Here is a 22,645-nt window from a genome sequence, read left to right on the forward strand (position 1 = left end):
GGCATAATTTTGGTCAATTTATTGGGGTCCTTAGTGGTCTTGCTCTGACATTCTTGCTCTTGCAGTATGTAATGACTGTGGCTGTTATCCAACACTGTCACACTGATGAACTGTAAGAAGCCAGAATATCTAGAACATTTGATATTTTTTCAAAGAGTGGAGGGCAAGTGCCAGCGGGAGAATGGCTCAAATGTTGGGGCTTCTCTCGACGGCTGCTTTGCCTCTACGGATCGCAGTGAGAGCATGTGTACGCAATTCAGTGTCAAGGAACTTCTCTGTGCTGCCCGGCTATCGTGGCTCCACGGTCAGGGTAAGGTTGTTTTGTGTTCGTTAAACCAATTGAAATTAGGCATTAACAAATTAGCCATTCTAGCTAGTTCTATACAACACAAACACTGGCTAGAACTGTTATTGTGCTGTCAGAACTGTGTGCCGATATTAGCTACTAGCTACTACTAGGCAGTGCAGTAACGTTAGGTCAACAGACTAGTTAGCCAAGTTAGCTATTAGCTGGCTAGCTACACAACCAGTTATAAATCAAACTCTTTACCATAATCCGGATGTTATGCTTTCCTCCTCAGAGGCTTGCTCAAAGTAAGTTATTGTCACCTGATGTAAAGATTACATCTCATGGACTACTGTACTCCACTGAGCCGCCAAAAGGTAAGACAAGAGACATGTCTAGAAGTGTCTGTTACATAAAATCATGAACTGCAGTGCTATAGAGACAAATGTTAGTGGTATGCAGTCGAATGAAAATATTTTTTATCTGAGTGATATCTCCTCAAGGGGAATATTGGTCTACTGGTTCAACCTAGGTTACCCTGACTAGATCTGCCAACCTAGATGATGTTCCTTGGCTCTAACCAACAGTGTCTGCCTGGAGTGGACTGACCTAATGCTGTCATTCACTTTTGATTGGCAGATGGTAAAGGGAAGGAATCAGGTGGAGGCGGAGGGAAAAGAGGAGGAGGGAAAGATTGGTGGAGCCGCATGCAGAAGGTGTGTGATGTGAATGGTCTGTCTATATGGTATTACACACTATTCTATGAGGGATATTTCAAATCAAATTGTATTTGTCAGATGCACCGAATACAACAGGTGTAGACCTTACAGTGAAATGCTTACTTACAACAATATGCTTAACCAACAATGCAGTTTTAAGAAAAATAAGTGATAGAGTAAAAAATAAGAAAATAGAAAAATAACAAATAAATTAAGAGTAACAATAACATAACAGTAGTGAGGCTATATACAGGGAGTACCGGTACAGAGTCAATGTGCGGGGCCACAGGTTAGTCGAGGTAAATGAGGTAATATGTACATGTAGGTATTTACATGTAAAATTAAGGAGCGGGTGGTATTGTTTGTGTGTGGGTTAAAAGTTTATTTGCCACTTGCACAGGATACAACAGGTGTAACTTTCCCAACAGTGCAGTAATAATATAGATCATAAAAAATAGAATAAAACACAAGAGATTTGAGATAAGATGAAGAAACACGAGAATGCAAGTACACTGAGTTTACAAAACATTACTGTACTTTCCTAATTTTGAGTTGCATCCCCTTTTGCCTTCAGAACAGCCTCAATTTGTTGGGGCATGGACTCTACAAGGTGTCAAGTGTTCCACAGGGAAGCTGGCCCATGTTGACTCCAATGCTTCCCACAGTTGTGTCAAGTTGGCTGGATGTCCTTTGGGTGATGGACTATTCTTCATGCACATGGGACACTGTTGAATGTGAAAACCCGGCAGCATTGCAGTTCTTGACACACTCCTACCAGTGCGCCTGTCACCTACTACCATACCCCATTCAAAGGCACTTAAATCTTTTGTCTTGCCCATTCACCCTCTGAATGGCACACATACACAATCCGTGTCTGTTGTCTCAAGGCCTAAAAATAATTATTTAACCTGTCTCATCCCCTTCATCTACAATGGTTGAAGTGGATTTAACAAATGACATCAATAAGGGATCATAGCCTTCACCTGGATTCACCTGCTCAGTCTGTCATGGAAAGAGCAGGTGTTCCTAATGTTTTATACACTCAGTGTATATACAGGTCAGTACCATTCTCAATGTGCAGGGGTACTGGAGTGATTGAGGTAGGTATATATTTGTGTGTGACGTTCTATGGTACTGGATGCAGATACGTCAACATGTTGACCTTTCCTCTGCCTTTCTAGGGTGACATCCCATGGGATGAGAAAGACTTCCGTGCCCTGGCAGTGGTACTAGCTGGGATATCCTCTGCCACGCTCTACTATCAATTCAGAGACACAGGCAAGGAGATCACTTGGAAGGACTTTGTCCATCGCTACCTTGGCAGAGGAATGGTGAGAACAAAGTACAACAATTCAGTGAAGAATAGGGAGATACTGTTTATAGAAATACATGTTGTTTATTAGTACAATCATAATGCCAAGGTGATATAACTGCTCAGACACAGAAATTTTTGTTTCCATTATTTTGTTATATAATTTTTTTTTGTATGTCGCTGTCTGTGCACTGCAAGAATAGGCCTTATGCATTGTCTGTTCTCTACACAGGTCGAACGTTTAGAGGTTGTCAACAAACAGTATGTCCGAGTCATTCTAGTACCAGGAGCAGAGGCTGATGCGGTAGGTGAAAATTCCATTCTCTGGAATCAGAACAGTGACTCACTTAGCGTGATGAATCACTTGATGAGTTCATATTCATGTCGGTGTGAATAAGGGCTTTCAGTAGGCTTAATCAAACTAGATTAAATGAGGAAGTTAGTGTTTTGTGAATACAACACTTGAACCGCCATAGCCAACGGCCGCTGACGTTTTATTTTTTATTCCTTCTTTGACTTTTTCTAAGTGGTTGTAGTTTACTGTTCATTTGTCAGAATTTGGAAATGAAAAACTTTTGTGTTTGTGGAGCCTTTTTACCCCATTAATTTTTTTCTTAACCCACCAATGTGCTGTAGGACGTTGGTACCCAGCCAGGCGCTAATGTGTCTCTCTCTCCTCACTGAATGAATGACAAATGGATGAAAGGGTGATAATTGTGCACCTTACTTCACAATGTAATTTAAATGAGGCCTAACTGAATGATAAGCAGGGTGAAGAGGTTTAATTTAGAAAAACAATAGTGTAATGATGAGTTTGTGTTATGCCTATTTGTCAGCAGCAAATCATTTGACCTTGCGGGATGATACCATTCTCTGTAACTGGACGTAAATAATTACTATAACTCTTATTACTAATCGAATCTACAAATAAAGTTTATTAAGTGGATTACACCAATCCACTTAAGGGAAACTAAAATAGGCTACAGGCCTACGTTTTTTCTAGGACTTATTATATTATACAAAACATATCCATGACTCTATCTAAACAAACAACTTTTATTTTTTTAATTGATATATTTCCACAAATATTTTGTCATGCAATTAATCCTTTACAATAGTTTATGCACTCTTTATCAAGCGTTGGTGCTTATGTTTGCGGACCTTGCAGGTTAATATGCATCTGATGCATATGCTAAAAGGGGACACTCGGCAACATTCTCTAGCCGATACTGACAGGCTGAAAGGTTATGGTGGTAAAGAGTATCCATTGACTTGTTGTGTTGGTGGTCTTTCCCCAGAGCTATGTGTGGTTTAACATCGGTAGTGTGGACACCTTCGAGAGGAACTTGGAGGCGGCTCATCACGAGCTGGGCTTGGAGCCCTCTCATAGGGCAGCTGTCATGTACAACTCCGAGAGTGATGGGTGAGTTAATGCCGACACGCACACACGTATTCATGCCACAATAGGGCTAGACTATTTCTCACTCTGAGATTTGTTTTGAAGCACACTCATATGTCCAATTTCATGTACAAGCTAACATTTTAACTATGACTGTCATCATTTTACAATTTTCCTTCCTCCTACAGGTCATTTATGATGAGCATGATCCCCACCTTGCTTTTGATTGGTTTCCTGCTTTTCACCCTGCGGCGGGGACCAATGGGAGGAGGCGCTGGGGGTGGAAGAGGTGGTCCCTTCAGCATGAGCGAATCAACAGCAAAAATGATGAAGGACAACATCAACACCAAGTTCAAGGATGTGGCCGGCTGTGAGGAGGCCAAGCTGGAGATTCTGGAGTTTGTTAACTTCCTGAAGAACCCCCAGCAGTACCTGGACCTGGGGGCTAAGATCCCAAAGGTAAGGGATGGGACAACTCGCGCTGGGCGGTATACCGTATGTTACTATATACCGGTATTGATGCACGGACCGGTTTTTACTTTACCTTCTATAATGGTATTTCAATGTTTGGTTTGTTAAATGTGATACGCAACTCTGGCACGTGTACTGTCAGTTTTTATAGTTGACTGCGTTTGCTTCTTGAGTTGTCTCTCTCCCTCTCCTCAAACTGCTGCATGCCGCTCAGCACACCAAACCATGCACCCTGTCACTTAAGGAGTGAGCAGTTGATCGACCACGGAGTCACAAGCACTTTCTTGTCGTTCACTCTGCATGGTCAGATGGATGCAACAATGTTGGAGTACCACAAGCGTTCTATACACTTAGTGGTTTGCAGACAGTAAGACACACAAACTATCTACTACTTTGTGTTTTCTTAGCAAGGTGTTGCTAAAATAATTTGCTAATTGCTAGTTAGATGGCTAGCTAGCTTGCTAAATGTGCTAACACAGATAGAACAATGAGCCAGATCTTTCACCGGATGTATAAATGTGAAGCATCCGAGTGGCGTTTCCACTCACTACCAAATATGGTGATGAGAGAGCCCAGTGGACGGCAGTGGGAGAAGATGGAGTGAGATGGACATTCGCTAACATTCTGCAAATTCTATGAAACATCTGATCGCCATACAGTTTTCTGTTTCCAAAACTAGAATCTGTAACAGAGTGGACTGTGTTTTGTAGACTTTACCCTTTGCCAAAGTTTCTAAAAAATTACGTTGTTTAGGAGGAGTGCAAGTGCAAATTGAGTTATTGCACACCCGCACTTCAGAGTAGGCGTTCCTTAACGGAAATATGCAAATAAATTGTAGAATGCGCCAATAGGATCTTACTAACTCATGCTTGGCTCTGCCTACCTCCTTGCTTATTCTGCCCATTATGATTAATTTTCTCCCATTGGAAACAACAGGCTCTGGTCTATCTTGGGTTAGTTTAAAAAATATTTTGTACTATGTGTCAGAGCAAATGTAGCTAGCTAATACTGCCTGATACCAGTGCTGCTGTAGGCCTACAGTAGATAAGCATGTTTGTGCAACGGTTTATTATCAGAGAGGAATAGGCGAGGCATGAATATGTTGGCTAGCTAGCGACATGAAGTTAGAAAACATGTAATGTAACATCTAATGAAGGTCACCTGGAAACCCTGACCAACACTTTGGTTCCTATCCTGTCAATAATTCCTCCCTGGTTTATTAATTCGTTGTCATGTGAAACAATAAGGCATTCAAGGTGCTGCCCACTAAATTATAACTATAGTATTAGAATAATAATTTTATTTCCATGATTCCAACAGTTCACCAATTAACTAGGCCTATATTTTCTTTTTTGTATCATGCTGCGTTGCACAGTGCGGAAATGATAATCCAAGTGCGGGAAATGTAGAAATTGATCAAAAGAGAGAAAGCCCCATTTATAATCACTTATTTGCCACCCTAGGGTCATGAACTACTCATAAAGCATATTGAGAACTTTTATTATTTTAAACATAAAATCCCTTCAAATACAATCATACTGTCGTAAAATTTCAAAAGTATCGTGATATGATATTTTGTCCATATCATCCAGCCCTAGGGACAACATTAGTACCTGGACCTGGTGGCAAAGATCCCAAAGGTGAAGGATGGGACATCATTAGTACCTGGACCTGGGGGCTAGGCTTGGGCAGTATACTGTATACTGGGCTATTTGGAAATAGCCATGGGATGGTTTTTCAATACCGTTGAAACTATTTTACGTTTTTCAATACATTTTTATATTTTTATATCTACTTTTTAAGTAAATACCTGCAGTCAACTTGTGCAATACGTTAAGAGAAAAAGCAGATTTGTGTTTAATTATTTGCCATTATGAAGCTTACCATAGTTCCCTGAATAGTTAAGCCAGTCATGTGCTCTTTTGTAAATAGTACAACGGGTGAAAGCGGGAGCAGGTGAGTCCAGCTGTGTATTGACAGGGGTCGCATTTTATATTGAAGCCAAGTATTTTTTGGCTTCAATAGAGTGATCAGAGACGTGCAACTATAGAAAATACATTAGTGCAACACATTCAGCAGAAAATAGCTGAATTTTCATAAGATGACAGAAGTTCAACGTTATAAGTAAATTAGCTTACTATGAAAAAGCAAGGTATTTTTTGCAAAAACTATGCATTGCCATCATATTTCCAATGTTTATCATAGTGCGTTAATGCGACCCCTAAGTTTAACTTGCTTGGGAAACTGTAAAGTCCATGGAGAACAAGAGCACCTCCTCCCAGCTGCCCACTGCACTGAGGCTAAGTAACACAGTCACCACCGATAAATCCATGATAATCGAAAACTTCAACAAGCATTTCTCAACGGCTGGCCATGCCTTCCACCTGGCTACTCCAACCTCGGCCAACAGCTCCGCCCAAGCGTCCCCAGCTTCTCCTTTACCCAAATCCAGATAGCAGATGTTCTGAATGAGCTGCAAAACCTGGACCCATACAAATCAGCTGGGCTTGACAATCTAGACCCTCTATTTCTGAAACTATCCGCCGCCATTGTCGCAACCCCTATTACCAGCCTGCTCAACCTCTCTTTCATATCGTCTGAGATCCCCCAAGGATTGGAAAGCTGCCGCCGTCATCCCCCTCTTCAAAGGGGGAGACACCCTGGACCCAAACTGTTACAGACCTATATCCATCCTGCCCTGCCTATCTAAGGTCTTCGAAAGCCAAGTTAATAAACAGATCACTGACCATCTCGAATCCCACCGTACCTTCTCTGCTGTGCAATCTGGTTTCCGAGCCGGTCACGGGTGCACCTCAGCCACGCTCAAGGTACTAAATTATATCATAACCGCCATCGTTAAAAGACAGTACTGTGCAGCCGTCTTCATCGACCTGGCCAGGGCTTTCGACTCGGTCAATCACCATATTCTTATCGGCAGACTCAGTAGCCTCGGTTTTTCTGATGACTGCCTTGCCTGGTTCACCAACTACTTTGCAGACAGAGTTCAGTGTGTCAAATCGGAGGGCATGTTGTCCGGTCCTCTGGCAGTCTCTATGGGGGTACCACAGGGTTCAATTCTCGGGCCGACTCTTTTCTCTGTATACATCAATGATGTTGCTCTTGCTGCGGGCGATTCCCTGATCCACCTCTACGCAGACGATACCATTCTGTATACTTCCGGCCCTTCCCTGGACACTGTGCTATCTAACCTCCAAACGAGCTTCAATGCCATACAACACTCCTTCCGTGGCCTCCAACTGCTCTTAAACGCTAGTAAAACCAAATGCATGCTTTTCAACCGTTCGCTGCCTGCACCCGCACGCCCGACTAGCATCACCACCCTGGACGGTTCCGACCTAGAATATGTGGACATCTATAAGTACCTAGGTGTCTGGCTAGACTGCAAACTCTCCTTCCAGACTCATATCAAACATCTCCAATCCAAAATCAAATCTAGAGTCGGCTTTCTATTCCGGAACAAAGCCTCCTTCACTCACGCCGCCAAACTTACCCTAGTAAAACTGACTATCCTACCGATCCTCGACTTCGGCGATGTCATCTACAAAATAGCTTCCAATACTCTACTCAGCAAACTGGATGCAGTTTATCACAGTGCCATCCGTTTTGTTACTAAAGCACCTTATACGACCCACCACTGCGACCTGTATGCCCTAGTCGGCTGGCCCTCGCTACATGTTCGTCGTCAGACCCACTGGCTCCAGGTCATCTACAAGGCTATGCTAGGTAAAGTGCCGCCTTATCTCAGTTCACTGGTCACGATGGCTACACCCACCCGTAGCACGCGCTCCAGCAGGTGTATCTCACTGATCATCCCTAAAGCCAAAACCTCATTTGGACGCCTTTCCTTCCAGTTCTCTGCTGCCTGCGACTGGAACGAATTGCAAAAATCTCTGAAGTTGGAGACTTTTATCTCCCTCAACAACTTTAAAAATCTGCTATCCGAACAGCTAACCGATCGCTGCAGCTGTACATAGTCCATCTGTAAACTACCCACCCAATTTACCTACCTCACCCCCATACTGCTTTTATTTATTTACTTTTCTGCTCTTTTGCATACCAGTATCTCTTCTTGCACATGATCATCTGATGATTTACCACTCCAGTGTTAATCTGCTAAATTGTAATTATTCGATTTATTGCCTACCTCATGCCTTTTGCACACATTGTATATAGATTCTCTTTTTTCTACCATGTTATTGACTTGTTTATTGTTTACTCCATGTGTAACTGTGTTGTTGTCTGTTCACACTGCTATGCTTTATCTTGGCCAGGTCGCAGTTGCAAATGAGAACTTGTTCTCAACTAGCCTACCTGGTTAAATAAAGGTGAAATAAAATAAAAATAAACATCTCCAATCCAAACTCAAATCTAGAGTCGGCTTTCTATTCCGGAACAAAGCCTCCTTCACTCACACCGCCAAACTTACCCTAGTAAAACTGACTATCCTACCGATCCTCGACTTCGGCGATGTCATCTACAAAATAGCTTCCAATACTCTACTCAGCAAACTAGATGCAGTTTATCATAGTGCCATCCGTTTTGTTACTAAAACACCTTATACCACCCACCACTGCGACCTGTATGCTCTAGTCGGCTGGCCCTCGCTACATATTCGTCGCCAGACCCACTGGCTCCAGGTCATCTATAAGTCCATGCTAGGTAAAGCTCCGCCTTATCTCAGTTCACTGGTCACGATAACAACACCCACCCGTAGCACACGCTCTAGCAGGTATATTTCACTGGCCATCCCCAAAGCCAACATCTCATTTGGCTGCCTTTCCTTCCAGTTCTCTGCTGCCTGTGACTGGAACGAATTGCAAAAATCACTGAAGTTGGAGACTTTTATTTCCCTCACCAACTTTAAACATCTGCTATCTGAGCAGCTAACAGATTGCTGTAGCTGTACATAGTCCATCTGTAAACATCCCACCCAAGTTACCTACCTCATCCCCTTACTGTTTTTATTTTTTTACTTTGCTGCTTTTTTGCACACCAGTATCTCTACTTGCACATGATCATCTGATGATTTATCACTCCAGTGTTAATCTGCTAAATTGTAATTATTCGCTCCGATGGCCTATTTATTGCCTACCTCCTCATGCCTTTTGCACACAATGTATATAGGCTCATTCTTTTTTCCTACTGTGTTATTGACTTGTTTATTGTTTACTCCATGTCTAACTCTGTGTTGTTGTCTGTTCACACTGCTATGCTTTATCTTGGCCAGGTCGCAGTTGTAAATGAGAACTTGTTCTCAACTTGCCTACTTGGTTAAATAAAGGTGAAATAAAATTAAAATAAATATAAGTAAGTAGCTGAATTAATAAGGATGACTGGGCATCCATATATTTAGCTTTCTGCTGTGTTTGAGAAGTCAAATCCCTTTGGATGAGTTATCTGTAGGCTTGATTTCCTTGCGTTGTTTTTCTCCTCTCCGTTCTCGGCCTGTCCGCTCTTCCCCCCTCCTCGGAAGGCCATTTCCCTAGCGACTCCACACAGACACCACTGTACACATGCTGCTCCAGTGCTGGTACTGTTCTTGCTTTAGACAAGTATGCATCAACTTTGTTCAGTTACACAATGTCACTCGTTCACATTCACTTGTAAATGTCCAAACTCACCAAAAATGACATTTGGTTGTGCCTCGTTTTTTCTTTTTGCGCTATTCACTATTACTTGTGATACATTTTGTTAGCATTCTGGTAATAGATGCCCAATGGGCTTTTTAATTTATTTGTAAAAAATTGCACACACTTCTGTACTAAACCGGTAATACCGTAAATCCCGGGATGAGAGAAGGACAGTATTACGATATGAACATCTGGATACAGCTCAACCCTACTGGGGACCAAGATCCCAAAGTTAAGGGAGGGGACAACAGCCCAGCAGTCATACTAGTCATGAAACACCTTTAAATGTAGGAAGAAAATGCCTTTTAATTTTAGATGTAGTTTGCTGTCTTTTCACAGCCCATGAGAAATGAACATTCCATTATACTGGTATTTTAAATCTCATGTGTTGTGCTGTGTTTTCTCAGGGTGCTGTGCTCTCTGGACCTCCAGGCACAGGCAAGACCCTGCTGGCCAAGGCCACAGCAGGAGAGGCCAACGTCCCCTTCATCACTGTCAACGGCTCTGAGTTCCTGGAGATGTTTGTGGGTGTTGGGCCTGCCAGGGTGAGTTCACACTAGAACCAGAGGTAACACTTGCACCTGACTCCATAACATCTGTTTTCAAATCACATGATGTGCATTTTAGATCATAGCTGAAAATAGCTGTATCTACTGGCTAGCTAACCACATAGATACATTTCAATCCATTTTACTTGAAATGCATTGCTTACTGTGAGGATGTGAATGAAAATGTTTTAGTGACTTAGTATTGACTGTTTCCCCCCTGTAGGTGAGAGACATGTTTGCCATGGCCCGGAAGAACGCCCCCTGTATTCTGTTTATAGATGAGATAGACGCCGTGGGTCGCAAGAGGGGCGGGGGGAATTTTGGTGGCCAGAGCGAGCAGGAGAACACACTCAACCAGCTGCTAGTGGAGATGGATGGTGAGTATGGGTGAAATGAGATCGCAAACTATCACACTCTCTATCATATTGCTGGTTAATCTCATAGATGTCCCCTATTTATGAAATAATAACTGTTATTATGTAACATTGGCGCTCTATGATGTCATCTGTTATAAAGCTGTTATTTTCTGCCATTACTCTAAAATGTTTACTTAATGACCTGTAATGCATATACTGTGAGAGTAATTCCCGAGTGTTTTTCTTCTAGGATTCAACACCAGCACTAACGTCGTCGTCCTGGCTGGCACCAACAGACCAGACATCTTGGATCCTGCACTCATGAGGCCTGGCAGATTTGACAGGCAGATTTACATAGGTATGGAGTCTTTCAATTGAACTGGAGCTCAGGCTGTGCAGTGATAATTTCAGTGAAATGTCAACATACAGAATATTGATATTCATATTGACAAGGACTTCATAACACATTTAGAACCCATACATAACAATTTCCTAATCAGCAGACTAAATGAGCGTTTCACGAAATCCAATACATGTCCATGTTTCAGGCCCACCTGACATCAAAGGCAGGGCGTCCATCTTCAAAGTGCACTTACGGCCCATCAAACTGGACCCTGCTATGGACAAAGACGGACTGGCCAGGAAGATGGCTGCCGCCACACCAGGCTTCACAGGCATGTTGAGCTGCTCTGTGTGAGAGATGGCATGTTGATTATCATGTCAATGTTTTTGAAACATCCTCACTGTCTTCCTGTCTTCACCAGGAGCCGACATAGCTAACGTGTGTAACGAGGCTGCCCTCATTGCTGCTAGACATCTCAACCCACATGTGGAAGGGAAACACTTTGAGCAGGCCATCGACAGGGTCATTGGAGGTGGGTTGTAATGTCTTCCATGGTCTTGTATTATTATGTTATCTCAGCTTTGTGAATCAGTGTTAATTAAATCAACAATGGCTATGACAATAAATATTTCTCAACAACCTATTTCCCCTGAGAAAACTAATGATGATAACGAGACGAGATGCCATGGAAAAAAACTAACATTTGTTTTCATTTTAATTGACTAAAATGCTACGAGATGAGAAATCCACTTGACTATTGGACATTCAATTTGACATAAACCCGCTGTGCACAGGTGTCTATTCCACATTGAGTCAACGTGGAAACAACGTTTATTCAACCAGTGTGTGCCCAATGGGAAGCTTCTTTTCATCTGTTTAGTCCAATCATAAGCATGCATGCCAAGTATTTAATGCAATCCTCTCATTGGCAGAATTAACGTCTTTCAGTTGCGTGATCCGATTGAGACGATCTGCCCGGCTCTCCCACACAGCTCCCAGGCAGTCATTCAGTCACTCGTCAATCTTTTGAACTGATGGGCAGCCAGCTAGTTACTTCAATTGTAACTAGCTTAAACTAGAAACAATCATTTTTACCATCTCTTGCTTTCATGTAGGCTTTGAAAGTAAAACAAATGCACTGACTAATATGTGACTAAACTGACTAAAACTAGACAAATTGTCCCAGAGTTTTAGTCAACTGGTTATAACTAAAAATAAGAAGAATGAAATGACTAAAATTGGACTTAAAGGTGTTTTAGTCATAGACACTAACACACACAACAAAAAACGAAATCTAAAATAGCTGACAAAATGAACAGTGTTGTGAATGTCCCATCTTTAGGATGAGGTGAGGTGTGGATGGTAGTAGAATGGTGAAGATATAACACTGCTGCTGTCTGTCTCTCTCTGTCTGTAGGTCTTGAGAAGAAGACCCAGGTTCTGCAGCCCAATGAGAAGAAGACTGTAGCGTACCATGAGGCTGGCCACGCCATAGTGGGTTGGTTCCTGCAACATGCCGACCCACTGCTGAAGGTACAGTAACTCCCTCTTTTAAAGGCCCGGTTGTGTTTACCTGGCTGTTTGGTTGGGGGTTGCTAACCAGAGAAATATATATTTTTTTACTAGCACATTTGCATGTGACTTTCATAGTGCAGTTTTGACACTGCACACAACAGACAGCTCAGCTGCACCTTCCACTGTGTGTTGGTGTGAATAGAGCAGTGTTTCCCAAACTCTGTCTTGACCCCCCCCCCCCCCCCCGTGTGCACATTTTGTTTTTGCCCTAGCACTACAAGCTTGATGATTTGGTTATTTGAATCAGCTATGTAGTGCTAGGGCAATAACAAACTCTCCCAGTACTGTCCAGTCTCAAAACGCATCTTATACATCCCAGGTGTGAAATAGTGTACAAATCACCCAAGTCCCACTGCAGTACTGTTCACATGGTCATACTGAACAGTTTCTGACATTGGCTTGCAGACGGGTCAATGACAGTGTCTGTCACACAATTGGATCACAGGTTGGAATATGGGGATATTGAATGTGGGGTTCTAAAATAATAACTTTGATTCTCCTGCATGGGTTTAACACACATTTAGGTTTCAAAATTGACATGGCCCAAAATGAGTACGTTTGTTTTAATTACATAAATTGGTCGAGTACACACACATTACATGACCAAAAGTATGTGGACACCTGCTCGTCGAACATCTCATTTCAAAATCATGGGCATTAATATGGAGTTGGTTCCCTCTTTGCTGCTATAACAGCCTCCACTCTTCTGGGAAGGCTTTCCACTAGATGTTGGAACATTGCTGCAGGGACTTGCTTCCATTCAGCCACGAGCATTAGTGAGATCGGGCACTGATGTTGGGCGTTTAGGTCGGGCACTGATGTTGGGCGTTTAGGTCGGGCACTGATGTTGGGCGTTTAGGTCGGGCACTGATGTTGGGCGTTTAGGTCGGGCACTGATGTTGGGCGTTTAGGTCGGGCACTGATGTTGGGCGTTTAGGTCGGGCACTGATGTTGGGCGATTAGGTCGGGCACTGATGTTGGGCGTTTAGGTCGGGCACTGATGTTGGGCGTTTAGGTCGGGCACTGATGTTGGGCGTTTAGGTCGGGCACTGATGTTGGGCGTTTAGGTCGGGCACTGATGTTGGGCGTTTAGGTCGGGCACTGATGTTGGGCGTTTAGGTCGGGCACTGATGTTGGGCGTTTAGGTCGGGCACTGATGTTGGGCGTTTAGGTCGGTCACTGATGTTGGGCGATTAGGTCGGGCACTGATGTTGGGCGTTTAGGTCGGGCACTGATGTTGGGCGTTAGGCCTGGCTTGCTGTCGGCATTCCGGCTTGTGGCTGAAATAGTCAAATCCACTAATTTGAAGGGATGTCCACATACTTTTGTGTATATAGTGTATTTTGCCGATGTTATCGAAGGTGCAGAGAAATGCTTATATTTTTTGCTCCAACAGTGCAGTATAGCAAACAATACACACAAATCCCCAAAATAAAGAAATGAAGAAACAACTGGAATCAATAGGAGACTGGGAGACTTGTTAGAGCTCATTATATTGTATAACCATGAGTCAGGAGAGCGAACTAGGTCCCCATGACGGGTAGCCGTCTGCAGGCATAGGGGTCTCTTTGTGTGGACATTAAGACTTACGTCATGAGGTGCTTTATGGCCCAATTCAATCAAACGTCCATTCTGCATTTGAAAAATCACATTCTGCAGGTTCAGCTCCACGTTTTTCTCTTTGCATTGAGGGTCTCTTGCAGAGTGAGTTTGATGGAAATGTTGAAATATGATTTGATGTGATTTATTTGATCATTTAAAAACACAATTCAACCACACGTGTTGATACAATGAGATTAAAAGATGTGGCATGTGTGATCTAGAGGAACAGGATTTGGAAAGATGCTTTTCTGTCATTATTCTAATGCCATGTGTCCCTTTTCTCTTCCCCTAGGTGTCCATCATCCCCAGAGGGAAGGGTTTGGGGTATGCCCAGTACCTCCCCAAGGAGCAGTACCTGTACACGCGGGAGCAGCTGTTTGACAGGATGTGTATGATGCTGGGAGGACGTGTGGCTGAACATGTCTTCTTTGGGAAGATCACCACTGGAGCCCAGGACGACATGAAAAAGGTCACCCAGTCAGCCTACGCACAGGTACCCTACTGTATGGCATTCAGAGGAAAGTTCAAGCGTTGCACTTTAATTGATAGCTAAGCTAACATTTGAGCCTCACAGCCTCAGAGATTTCAGAATGAATCCCCAGAGCTTTTAAAATGAATCCCCAGTTACAATAAAAAAAACAAAGCAATGGTTAAAAAAAGCTATGGTTACTATTCAACAGTGTTGATAGGAGTTTGTCTTAGGAAATGTTACTGTCTATTATAAACTGGGTGGTTTGAGTCCCTGAATGCTGATTGGCTGATAGTCGTGGTATATCAGACTGTATACTACAGGTATGATAACTTTTATTTTTACTGCTCTAATTACGTTGGTAAACAGTTTATAATTAAGCACCTCAGGGGTTTGTGTTATATGGCCAATATACCACGGCTAAGGGCAGTATCCAGGCACTCCGCGTTGCATCGTGTGTAAGAACAGCCCTTAGCCGTGGTATATTCGCCATATACCACACCCCCCTCGGGCCTTATTGATTAATTATCTCACAGTACCTGTTGTATTTCTGATCCCCACATCTCTTCCTGTCTCCAGATAGTGCAGTTTGGGATGAGTGAGAAGGTAGGCCAGGTGTCTTTTGACCTTCCTCGGCAAGGGGAGATGGTGATGGAGAAGCCTTACAGCGAGGCCACTGCAGAGCTCATAGACCAGGAGGTCAGAGACCTGGTGGACAGTGCCTACCAGAGGACCATGGAGCTGATTGTGGACAAGAGAGAGTGTGTGGACATGGTGAGAATTGCATTGACCTACGTGAACGTCACGTAGTTCTAAGGTTTTCAGATTACTCTGCCATGTCATGCTCGACTGTCAAGGGCACACCCGTCTAGATTTAGTTTTCTTGCTGGGCTTAAAGATGGGAAACGGCACCACTGACCGCCCCACCACCGTTGTTATTGTAGCAGAGCTGAGGAGCATTGTGCAGCATGGTAAAGAAATGATGGCACTACATATTGTGCTCTTCTATCACGTGTGTAATGATGTCTGATGAGGAAAAAACTGTGTTGATGGTTTGCAGTAACTTTTATGTTGTAATATCTCAAAACGTATGTGACCGTTTCACCTTTAAGGATGGCAGCTTTAAGATCAAACAGAAATGTAGTAGTCCCTAGAGCTGCTGTCTGGCTCTTTCTCATGTCCACCCTGTGTCATGAATGCCACTGGGACCCCACCGTTCCTCTCTCTTCACCCCAGGTGGGGAAGCGTCTCCTGGAGAAGGAGGTCTTGAACAAGGCAGACATGCTGGAGCTGCTGGGGCCACGGCCATTTGAGGAGAAGTCAACTTATGAGGAGTTTGTGGAGGGGACAGGCAGCTTTGAAGAGGACACCAGTCTGCCAGAGGGCCTGAAGGACTGGAACCAGGAGAGAGGGGACCTAGCTGAGGAGCTGGACACAGCCAAGGAGAAACAGGCCCAATAGGCAGGACAAACGGTGACAGGCAACCTCTTAACCCAACCTCTGTCTTAGCACACACCAGTCATGTAGTCTAGGCAGAGAGGAGGGTTGGGTGACTTAGCATAGTACACTGCCCCCAGACATATTTATCTGAGTGCAAAACAAACTTTCAATCAGAATGCAAATCTTTTAATGCCTTATTATTGGCCATATTGGAGGTGAGCCTCATGGTACTCAAAGGCTAATTTAATGGACAGTGGACACATTGTGTTTGAGAGATTTGATCTTTTTATGAGTTGCATGTTTTCTCTTTCTCCACATAAATAAGTTTGTCAACTGAATCATGTACATTTGGCTCGTGTTTTGATATCTTCAGCTATTTATTTCAATAAAAGGGGCTTCCTCCCAACTGTATTTCTTTCCCTCCCTCAAATGAATGCTACATTTCAAAACGTGTCGTTCATCTCTATATACCATTGACATAAAGGTACTGGTTATGAACAATGTTAATATCCTAGTTCATCAAAATGCTACTGGCAGAAAGATAAAAATATACTCCCCTAGATGTGTTGAAATGTGCACTGTCTCTTCCATCTCTCAGCCTTGCACTGGTCATTTGTGATTAAGCCCTCACACTACAACTGTATAGTGTGGTGTTAAGGCCAGTTTATACCTGGTGCTAACATGGTTCCTTTTTCCTGATCTTGTCTACATTCTGATTGTGCCTGTATTTCCAGAAATGTGTCTATTATCCATCCACTGTTTCTGGATTGTGACCAAACTTTTATGCAAATTGTGTCACAGCTATCCTTTCTAAATATTTATTGTAAGACCTATTGATGTACTCAGTCAATGATGCCACTTAGAGGGCAGAATAATTATTTAAATGGTTTCTCTGTCCAGATCTGTCTACACTTGTGAGGTATTCAGACACAATGCGTGGGCAGGATGATCTGATCACAATCGGTCTTTTGATTGTCTACATGTCTAAAAATGTGGGCACAATCAGAATGTGGACAAGAGCAGGACAAAGGACGCAAGTTAGAATCATGTATAAACAGAGCTTTAGATGTTCTGCTGTTGTTGATGTACAGTATTGCTAGATGCATACATCTCTACAGAATTGTAAACAAATTATTTTATTGGGTGATCTGTGTGAATCAGGAAGTTGCTACCTCACTTTAAAGCAATATATTCAACTAAATTTCTCTCATAGGTTTGTGAAAATTGTCCCCCTAGATATTTCAGGATTTCCAGTATACTGTAGTTGTCATTACTACTGATCACCACTGAAGATGTCTAACAGTTTAGAATTACAGATGTAATAACCTATAATACATTTTGTTTAAAATGTGGTTGTGTGTAGTTGAGGGTTTTTGGATTGTGCACTGAAGGTAAGTTTGCCTGTTACTATACAGTCAACCTCTTGTTCTCCAGTTACTGGGGATGGACCGAAAGAGCTTTTCCATTTGTATTAAAAAGATAAAGATTCTGTGTACGAAAGCAATGGCTATACTACAATGTATAAAACATGTTTTTGTTTGATAAATAAATGCAGTGGTGAATTTTTTTCAGTATCGGTATGTTTCCAGTACAAACTGCCATCAACCATTTGCACACGTCACAGATAATGTCCCTCTGTATCAGTTTCTTATTGGTCTAGCTCTTATAGGGGACAACAATGAAAAAGGTACAAGATACCATATTTTAAATATTCAATATATTGTAATATTCCTCAATATCTCAAAGCACCTATGGCATCTCATTTACATGTAGTCCTAGTTACTATATGCAGATCGTTTTGATGATTCAAATATTGAAATAGACCATGTTTACCAACAGTGAGCTTGTAATAATTTTACAGGGAAGAAATGGGCCAGAGGGTTGCTGGCATTAACATCTCAGGTGCCACCTACTGCCGTTGTGCCCTTGAGCAAGGCACTTAACCCCTAATTTCGGAGCAAGAAACACAAGCATTTCGCTACACCCGCAATAACATCTGCTAAACACGTATGTGACCAATAAAATGTGATTGATTTGATAATGCTGCTCTGTGGATGATCCTGTGCTGCTCTCAGCTACTCATGTAAGTATGGGCTCAATTCAATCCGTATCGCCGTAATTCGTCGCTATAGCGCAATTTAAATTTAAAGGCAATGTTCCCGCTTTTGAGGAGACTACATTCACAGTAAACACTGCATATGTCAGCTCAATAAGAGCTACTGCGCTGGAGTACGGCGAGACGGATTCTATTGAGCCCTGTGTCCAGTGGGGTTGGGAATAAGACAGAAAAATATGGAATGTTCTGATTCACATTTGACAATAGGTTATTGTTTAACAGTCTCCTCCCCCTGACAATTATTTTGTAAAGCGTCATGCGTACCAGTAATCATAAACTATACTAGATCTCACCTCTCAGTTCTGAGGGAATTGTCACCAGCATGTTCCATTCAAATCACCAGTGTAATGACATACATTATTGCTTATAAATTAGAGATTAATATTCCTTCCTCTTTTGTAGCACAAAGTTTTGGTATGGTAGTTCATTCCAACATACAAAAAAACAACAGTATCAATACAGTACATCTTAATGTTACTGTGTATAAATATGAGAAAATGTTCCTATTTTCCTGTTAATGGGCATATTATGGCAACAGTTCTCCAGCTGAGTGAGGTTGTCAGGGTGGATGTCCTTCAGTCTGCACTAAGATGGATTGCCCAGTAGAGGGCTGAAATCTTTCTACCATATCAGTGTCTCCATGAAAATAACAGTCTCTCCCTTCGATTCACATGTCCACAAACTCATATCCCATGGCTCGTACAAAAGAAATTGAGGCATTTGTTAGGACTGGTTCGTTTCTTTCTCTATCGGTGTGGGAAAAGGAGTCTTACAAGAAAATAGCCCTTTTATTGTTACGCCAGAGTTGACTTGAACTACTGTGTTAGTAGGTTATTTACGTAGTTGTAGGTCTTTTAGAAAATGTACAAAAATGGAATGTTAAGATAGTTTAGTCTGCATTCTCATGTCCATCTGAGAACCACAGGCCATAAGAGAGATGGAGCCTGGTTAATTCCATCTGCGCAGGGCCAATGAGGTGGCCAGAGAAGCCAAGAAGAGGGCCACCGATAGGCTGATCTCTGAAGCTCCTCCACAGTCCTTGGCATTTTCCTACAATCAGCAAGAAGGCCATTTCAATATTAACACAAAACGTCACGGAAACTGCTGTGACTTCACTGCTACTGCTTTATATTGATTGACACAATATTCTACTTTGACTATTCATCTGTAGGACTAGAAGTACATTTAAATTGAACAAACACTTCTCTCTTTCAATTTCAACATGCCTGCAATGCAAACATTGTAACCAGCAACTGTAATTAAGTCAATATTATGCCATTATACAACCAGTTAAAAAGAGAGGAGGAGGATGGCTGACCTTAGGATGGTAGGCATGGCAGGACTTTGGGCGCCGCCGGACTTTCTGAGATTTCATCCTGTTACACTTGACTGATGCATTGTATTTGACTTCTTTGGGCTCCAGGGTGATGGAGGAGTACTGCCGGGAGCAGTCACAGTCCGCCTGAACCACCATCAACACCAGGTTACTGTCAGGGACTGCTTGCACCACAAACATCCTGCCACACAAAATATTAAGTTAACATTACATACATATAGTCATTTAAGGTAACACTTTATTTTATTGTTAGTATCTCTGTGTAACATCACTCCAAACATTCTGGAACAGAACACATTCATTTAACATTCCATTATGGAACACAACACATTCAGCTATCAATACATTGTGGATACATTGAAAAGAAATGTAGTCAAAATGCAGTTCAGATAATTGCAGGTAGGTATCATGGCCACAAGATGGCGCCACCACTGTGGAGTTGACTGAGAAGGTTTCTTACTTCTGACAGCGTCCACATTTGAGGAGGCTGTTGGTCTCTTTGATGGAGTTGTCTAACATGAAGCCAGGATACTCTGTGTCACACGGCTGCAACGCGTCCGTCCTCTTTGCTTTATGGGCTAATGAGGATAAAGTTGTTTGTTTCAAAGACATGCATAGCCTACTCGCGCAGGCGCCGGCCCATGCACACGCACACGTACACACACACTTCCTACCCAGAAGTAGGCATCCATTCGAGAGCTGTGGAGCTCTACTCACATGTATGGTAGCCAGCCTTGGCTGTGTTAGGAATCCCGGTGGAGAGGATAGGAGATGGAGGGGCACCATTCACCATGGAGATGAACATGTCAATGGGATCGGCATACGGTCAAATGATAGCCATGGGGGACAAAATGGTTGGGAGAAAGCAATTGGATGAGAGAAATGGTTGGGAGAAAGCAATTGGATGAGAGAAATGGTTGGGAGAAAGCAATTGGATGAAGAGAAAATGAATTGTGAACCATGAGATATGGTATGAAAACTGCAGGATGATTCAGCAAATGTATATGAAAGCACAAACATGTATTCAGACTGTTATACAGTCACCACTAGCCTTAGTCACTCTTCTAGCCGGCTACCACCTGGTACTCTCCCCTGCACCTTCGAGACTGCTGCCCCATGGACATAGTCATTGAACACTGGTCACATTAATAATGTTCACATACTGTTTTACCCACTTTATATGTATATACTGTATTCTAGTCATGGCTCATCCTATATAACTACTGATGTACACACCTTCTCTATTCATATACTGTCCATACTGTCTATTCACATCATTATTTGTATATATATTTATATTCCAGTCTCTGACATTGCTCCATCTGATATTTCTTACTTTCTTATTTTTCTGGATTATGTGTGTATTGTTTTATTTTATATTACCAGGTGTTGCTGCACCTGCGATAACATCTGTAAATCTGTGTATGCGACCAATCAATTTAGATTTGATTTGAAGTTTGGTGTAGGACTCTACCTCCACAAGTATGTATCCAAACCTCTTTGCAATGGCCTTTGTCACAAAGTATTGAGAGCATTTACCATCTACAACGTAATCCGAGTGCCATAGCCCACAGAAGTTGAACTCCAGTAAGAACCTGTGCAGAAGCAGAGTTGTTGGGAGAGAAAATCAAGTGTCAAAAACAATTCAGTTCAGTTCAAAACAACATTACACTAGAGTGATGACAAACAGCATATACACACCATTTTTCATAAACTCAGCCTGAAATGTGCATTTCACACTTACATCAACATGTGAGAGAAGAACCATTTAATCACTGCAGCAAGGCCATAGAAAGGCTACAGGAAGGAAAGATAGAGATACAGAGTGAGATAGAGAGAGAGAGAGAAAGAGGGAGCGAGAGAGAGAGAGATACAGAGAGAGAGAGAAAGAGGGAGCGAGAGAGAGACACACAGAGAAAGAGGGAGAGAGAGAGAGAGAGAAAGATGAAAGAGAATAAAACATAGGTAACCCAAGTGAAAGAGAACAAGAAGAGAGCATCCGTTAAGTAATTATATTTTACAACCAGCAGGCAGCACATAACAAACGTTTCAGCAAATAGTGCCTTCTTCAGGGTTAAGAAATATTGATAAACATGACTCACGCTGAGCAGAGGGCGAGCACTACTGGAATGACTGTGTCCTGATCTGCACATTCCCTGGTAGTCATACAACGACACCCTGTTGGACACACAACAATAAGCCTTTTACTGCACTGGGCTAAATCAGGGTCACACAGAGTGTTTCTTGGTACTCTTAAACAAATCTACTTAAAAAAAAAGTATACACCTCACACACATGGTTATGGGCCTAATAAAAAGAAGACATGTGTACCATGTCACATATAGAGCTGAAATGTATTCAATGTTGAGTTTGCATCCTAATATGACACTTTATATACATCACAGAAGACTGAAATATAGCAAACTGTTTGACGTAGAAGCACCAGATTTTCGGCGGTAAAAAAAGTTGATTAATTATGAAATGATGAAGAATATTAATACCTTTGACTGCAGGAAAGGGTCTACGAAGTTAGGGGTTACATAACCTTGCACAATAGAATCAATCAATGGGATAATATCCATATATCCATCGTAATGTAGCTCCTCTTACTTCTTGTACATGCCCGACTTAATCAACGCTGCCATCACAGACCCGTCCACTTCCCCAAAGAAACGTCCGACCTGTAGAGACAATGACAGGAGGGGGTTATATTCAGAGATGACATCATCTAGGTCTACAGAGCCTTCTGACTATACAAGGGATCTCTTTTGCATCAGAGAGATGGAGCCAGAGGGAGATTGCGTAACACCAAGAATAGCCTTCAGTACCTTATTGCTTCAAATCTGCATGACCTAGCACAAACTCCCATAGCAACACCATCAATTAGACACAGCCATAAGAGGCTAAACTTAATATGCCCTCTTGCTCCTTACAGTATTCTGTACCTCTATGTATTTACCTGTTACTATCATGTACTGTATGTTAGTCGTTTTACACTTCACAGGGTGATACTGTTGTCTGT

The 22,645-nt window shown here is 42.4% G+C and overlaps 2 protein-coding genes across 3 annotated transcripts in view; one reads left to right on the top strand and one right to left on the bottom strand.

Annotated features, from left to right (window-relative positions):
* The first annotated feature begins 33 nt into the window (after positions 1–33).
* Positions 34–17,737, top strand: LOC129855053 (AFG3-like protein 1). Its single transcript, XM_055922333.1, has 16 exons — positions 34–310; positions 582–663; positions 926–1,002; positions 2,187–2,336; positions 2,550–2,621; positions 3,616–3,740; positions 3,905–4,175; positions 10,246–10,383; positions 10,610–10,763; positions 10,993–11,100; positions 11,291–11,416; positions 11,507–11,617; positions 12,503–12,618; positions 14,555–14,755; positions 15,311–15,505; positions 15,968–17,737. The coding sequence occupies exons 1-16, from the start codon at positions 182–184 to the stop codon at positions 16,190–16,192; spliced, it is 2,280 nt and encodes a 759-aa protein (XP_055778308.1). The 5' UTR covers positions 34–181; the 3' UTR covers positions 16,193–17,737.
* Positions 17,292–22,645, bottom strand: part of LOC129855052 (voltage-dependent calcium channel subunit alpha-2/delta-4-like) — an 82,181-nt gene continuing 76,827 nt past the window's right edge. For both annotated transcript variants that reach the window (XM_055922332.1, XM_055922331.1), the window contains 7 exons: positions 22,234–22,304; positions 21,726–21,801; positions 21,368–21,420; positions 21,163–21,218; positions 20,084–20,201; positions 19,606–19,804; positions 17,292–19,337 (listed from right to left, as the gene is read on the bottom strand). In XM_055922332.1, coding sequence (XP_055778307.1) covers positions 19,236–19,337; positions 19,606–19,804; positions 20,084–20,201; positions 21,163–21,218; positions 21,368–21,420; positions 21,726–21,801; positions 22,234–22,304 — 675 coding nt within the window. In that variant the 3' untranslated portion in view covers positions 17,292–19,235. The remainder of the gene's footprint in view (positions 19,338–19,605; positions 19,805–20,083; positions 20,202–21,162; positions 21,219–21,367; positions 21,421–21,725; positions 21,802–22,233; positions 22,305–22,645) is intronic.

Source organism: Salvelinus fontinalis, chromosome 5 (genome assembly GCF_029448725.1).
Source record: "Salvelinus fontinalis isolate EN_2023a chromosome 5, ASM2944872v1, whole genome shotgun sequence".
Lineage (NCBI taxonomy): Eukaryota > Metazoa > Chordata > Actinopteri > Salmoniformes > Salmonidae > Salvelinus > Salvelinus fontinalis.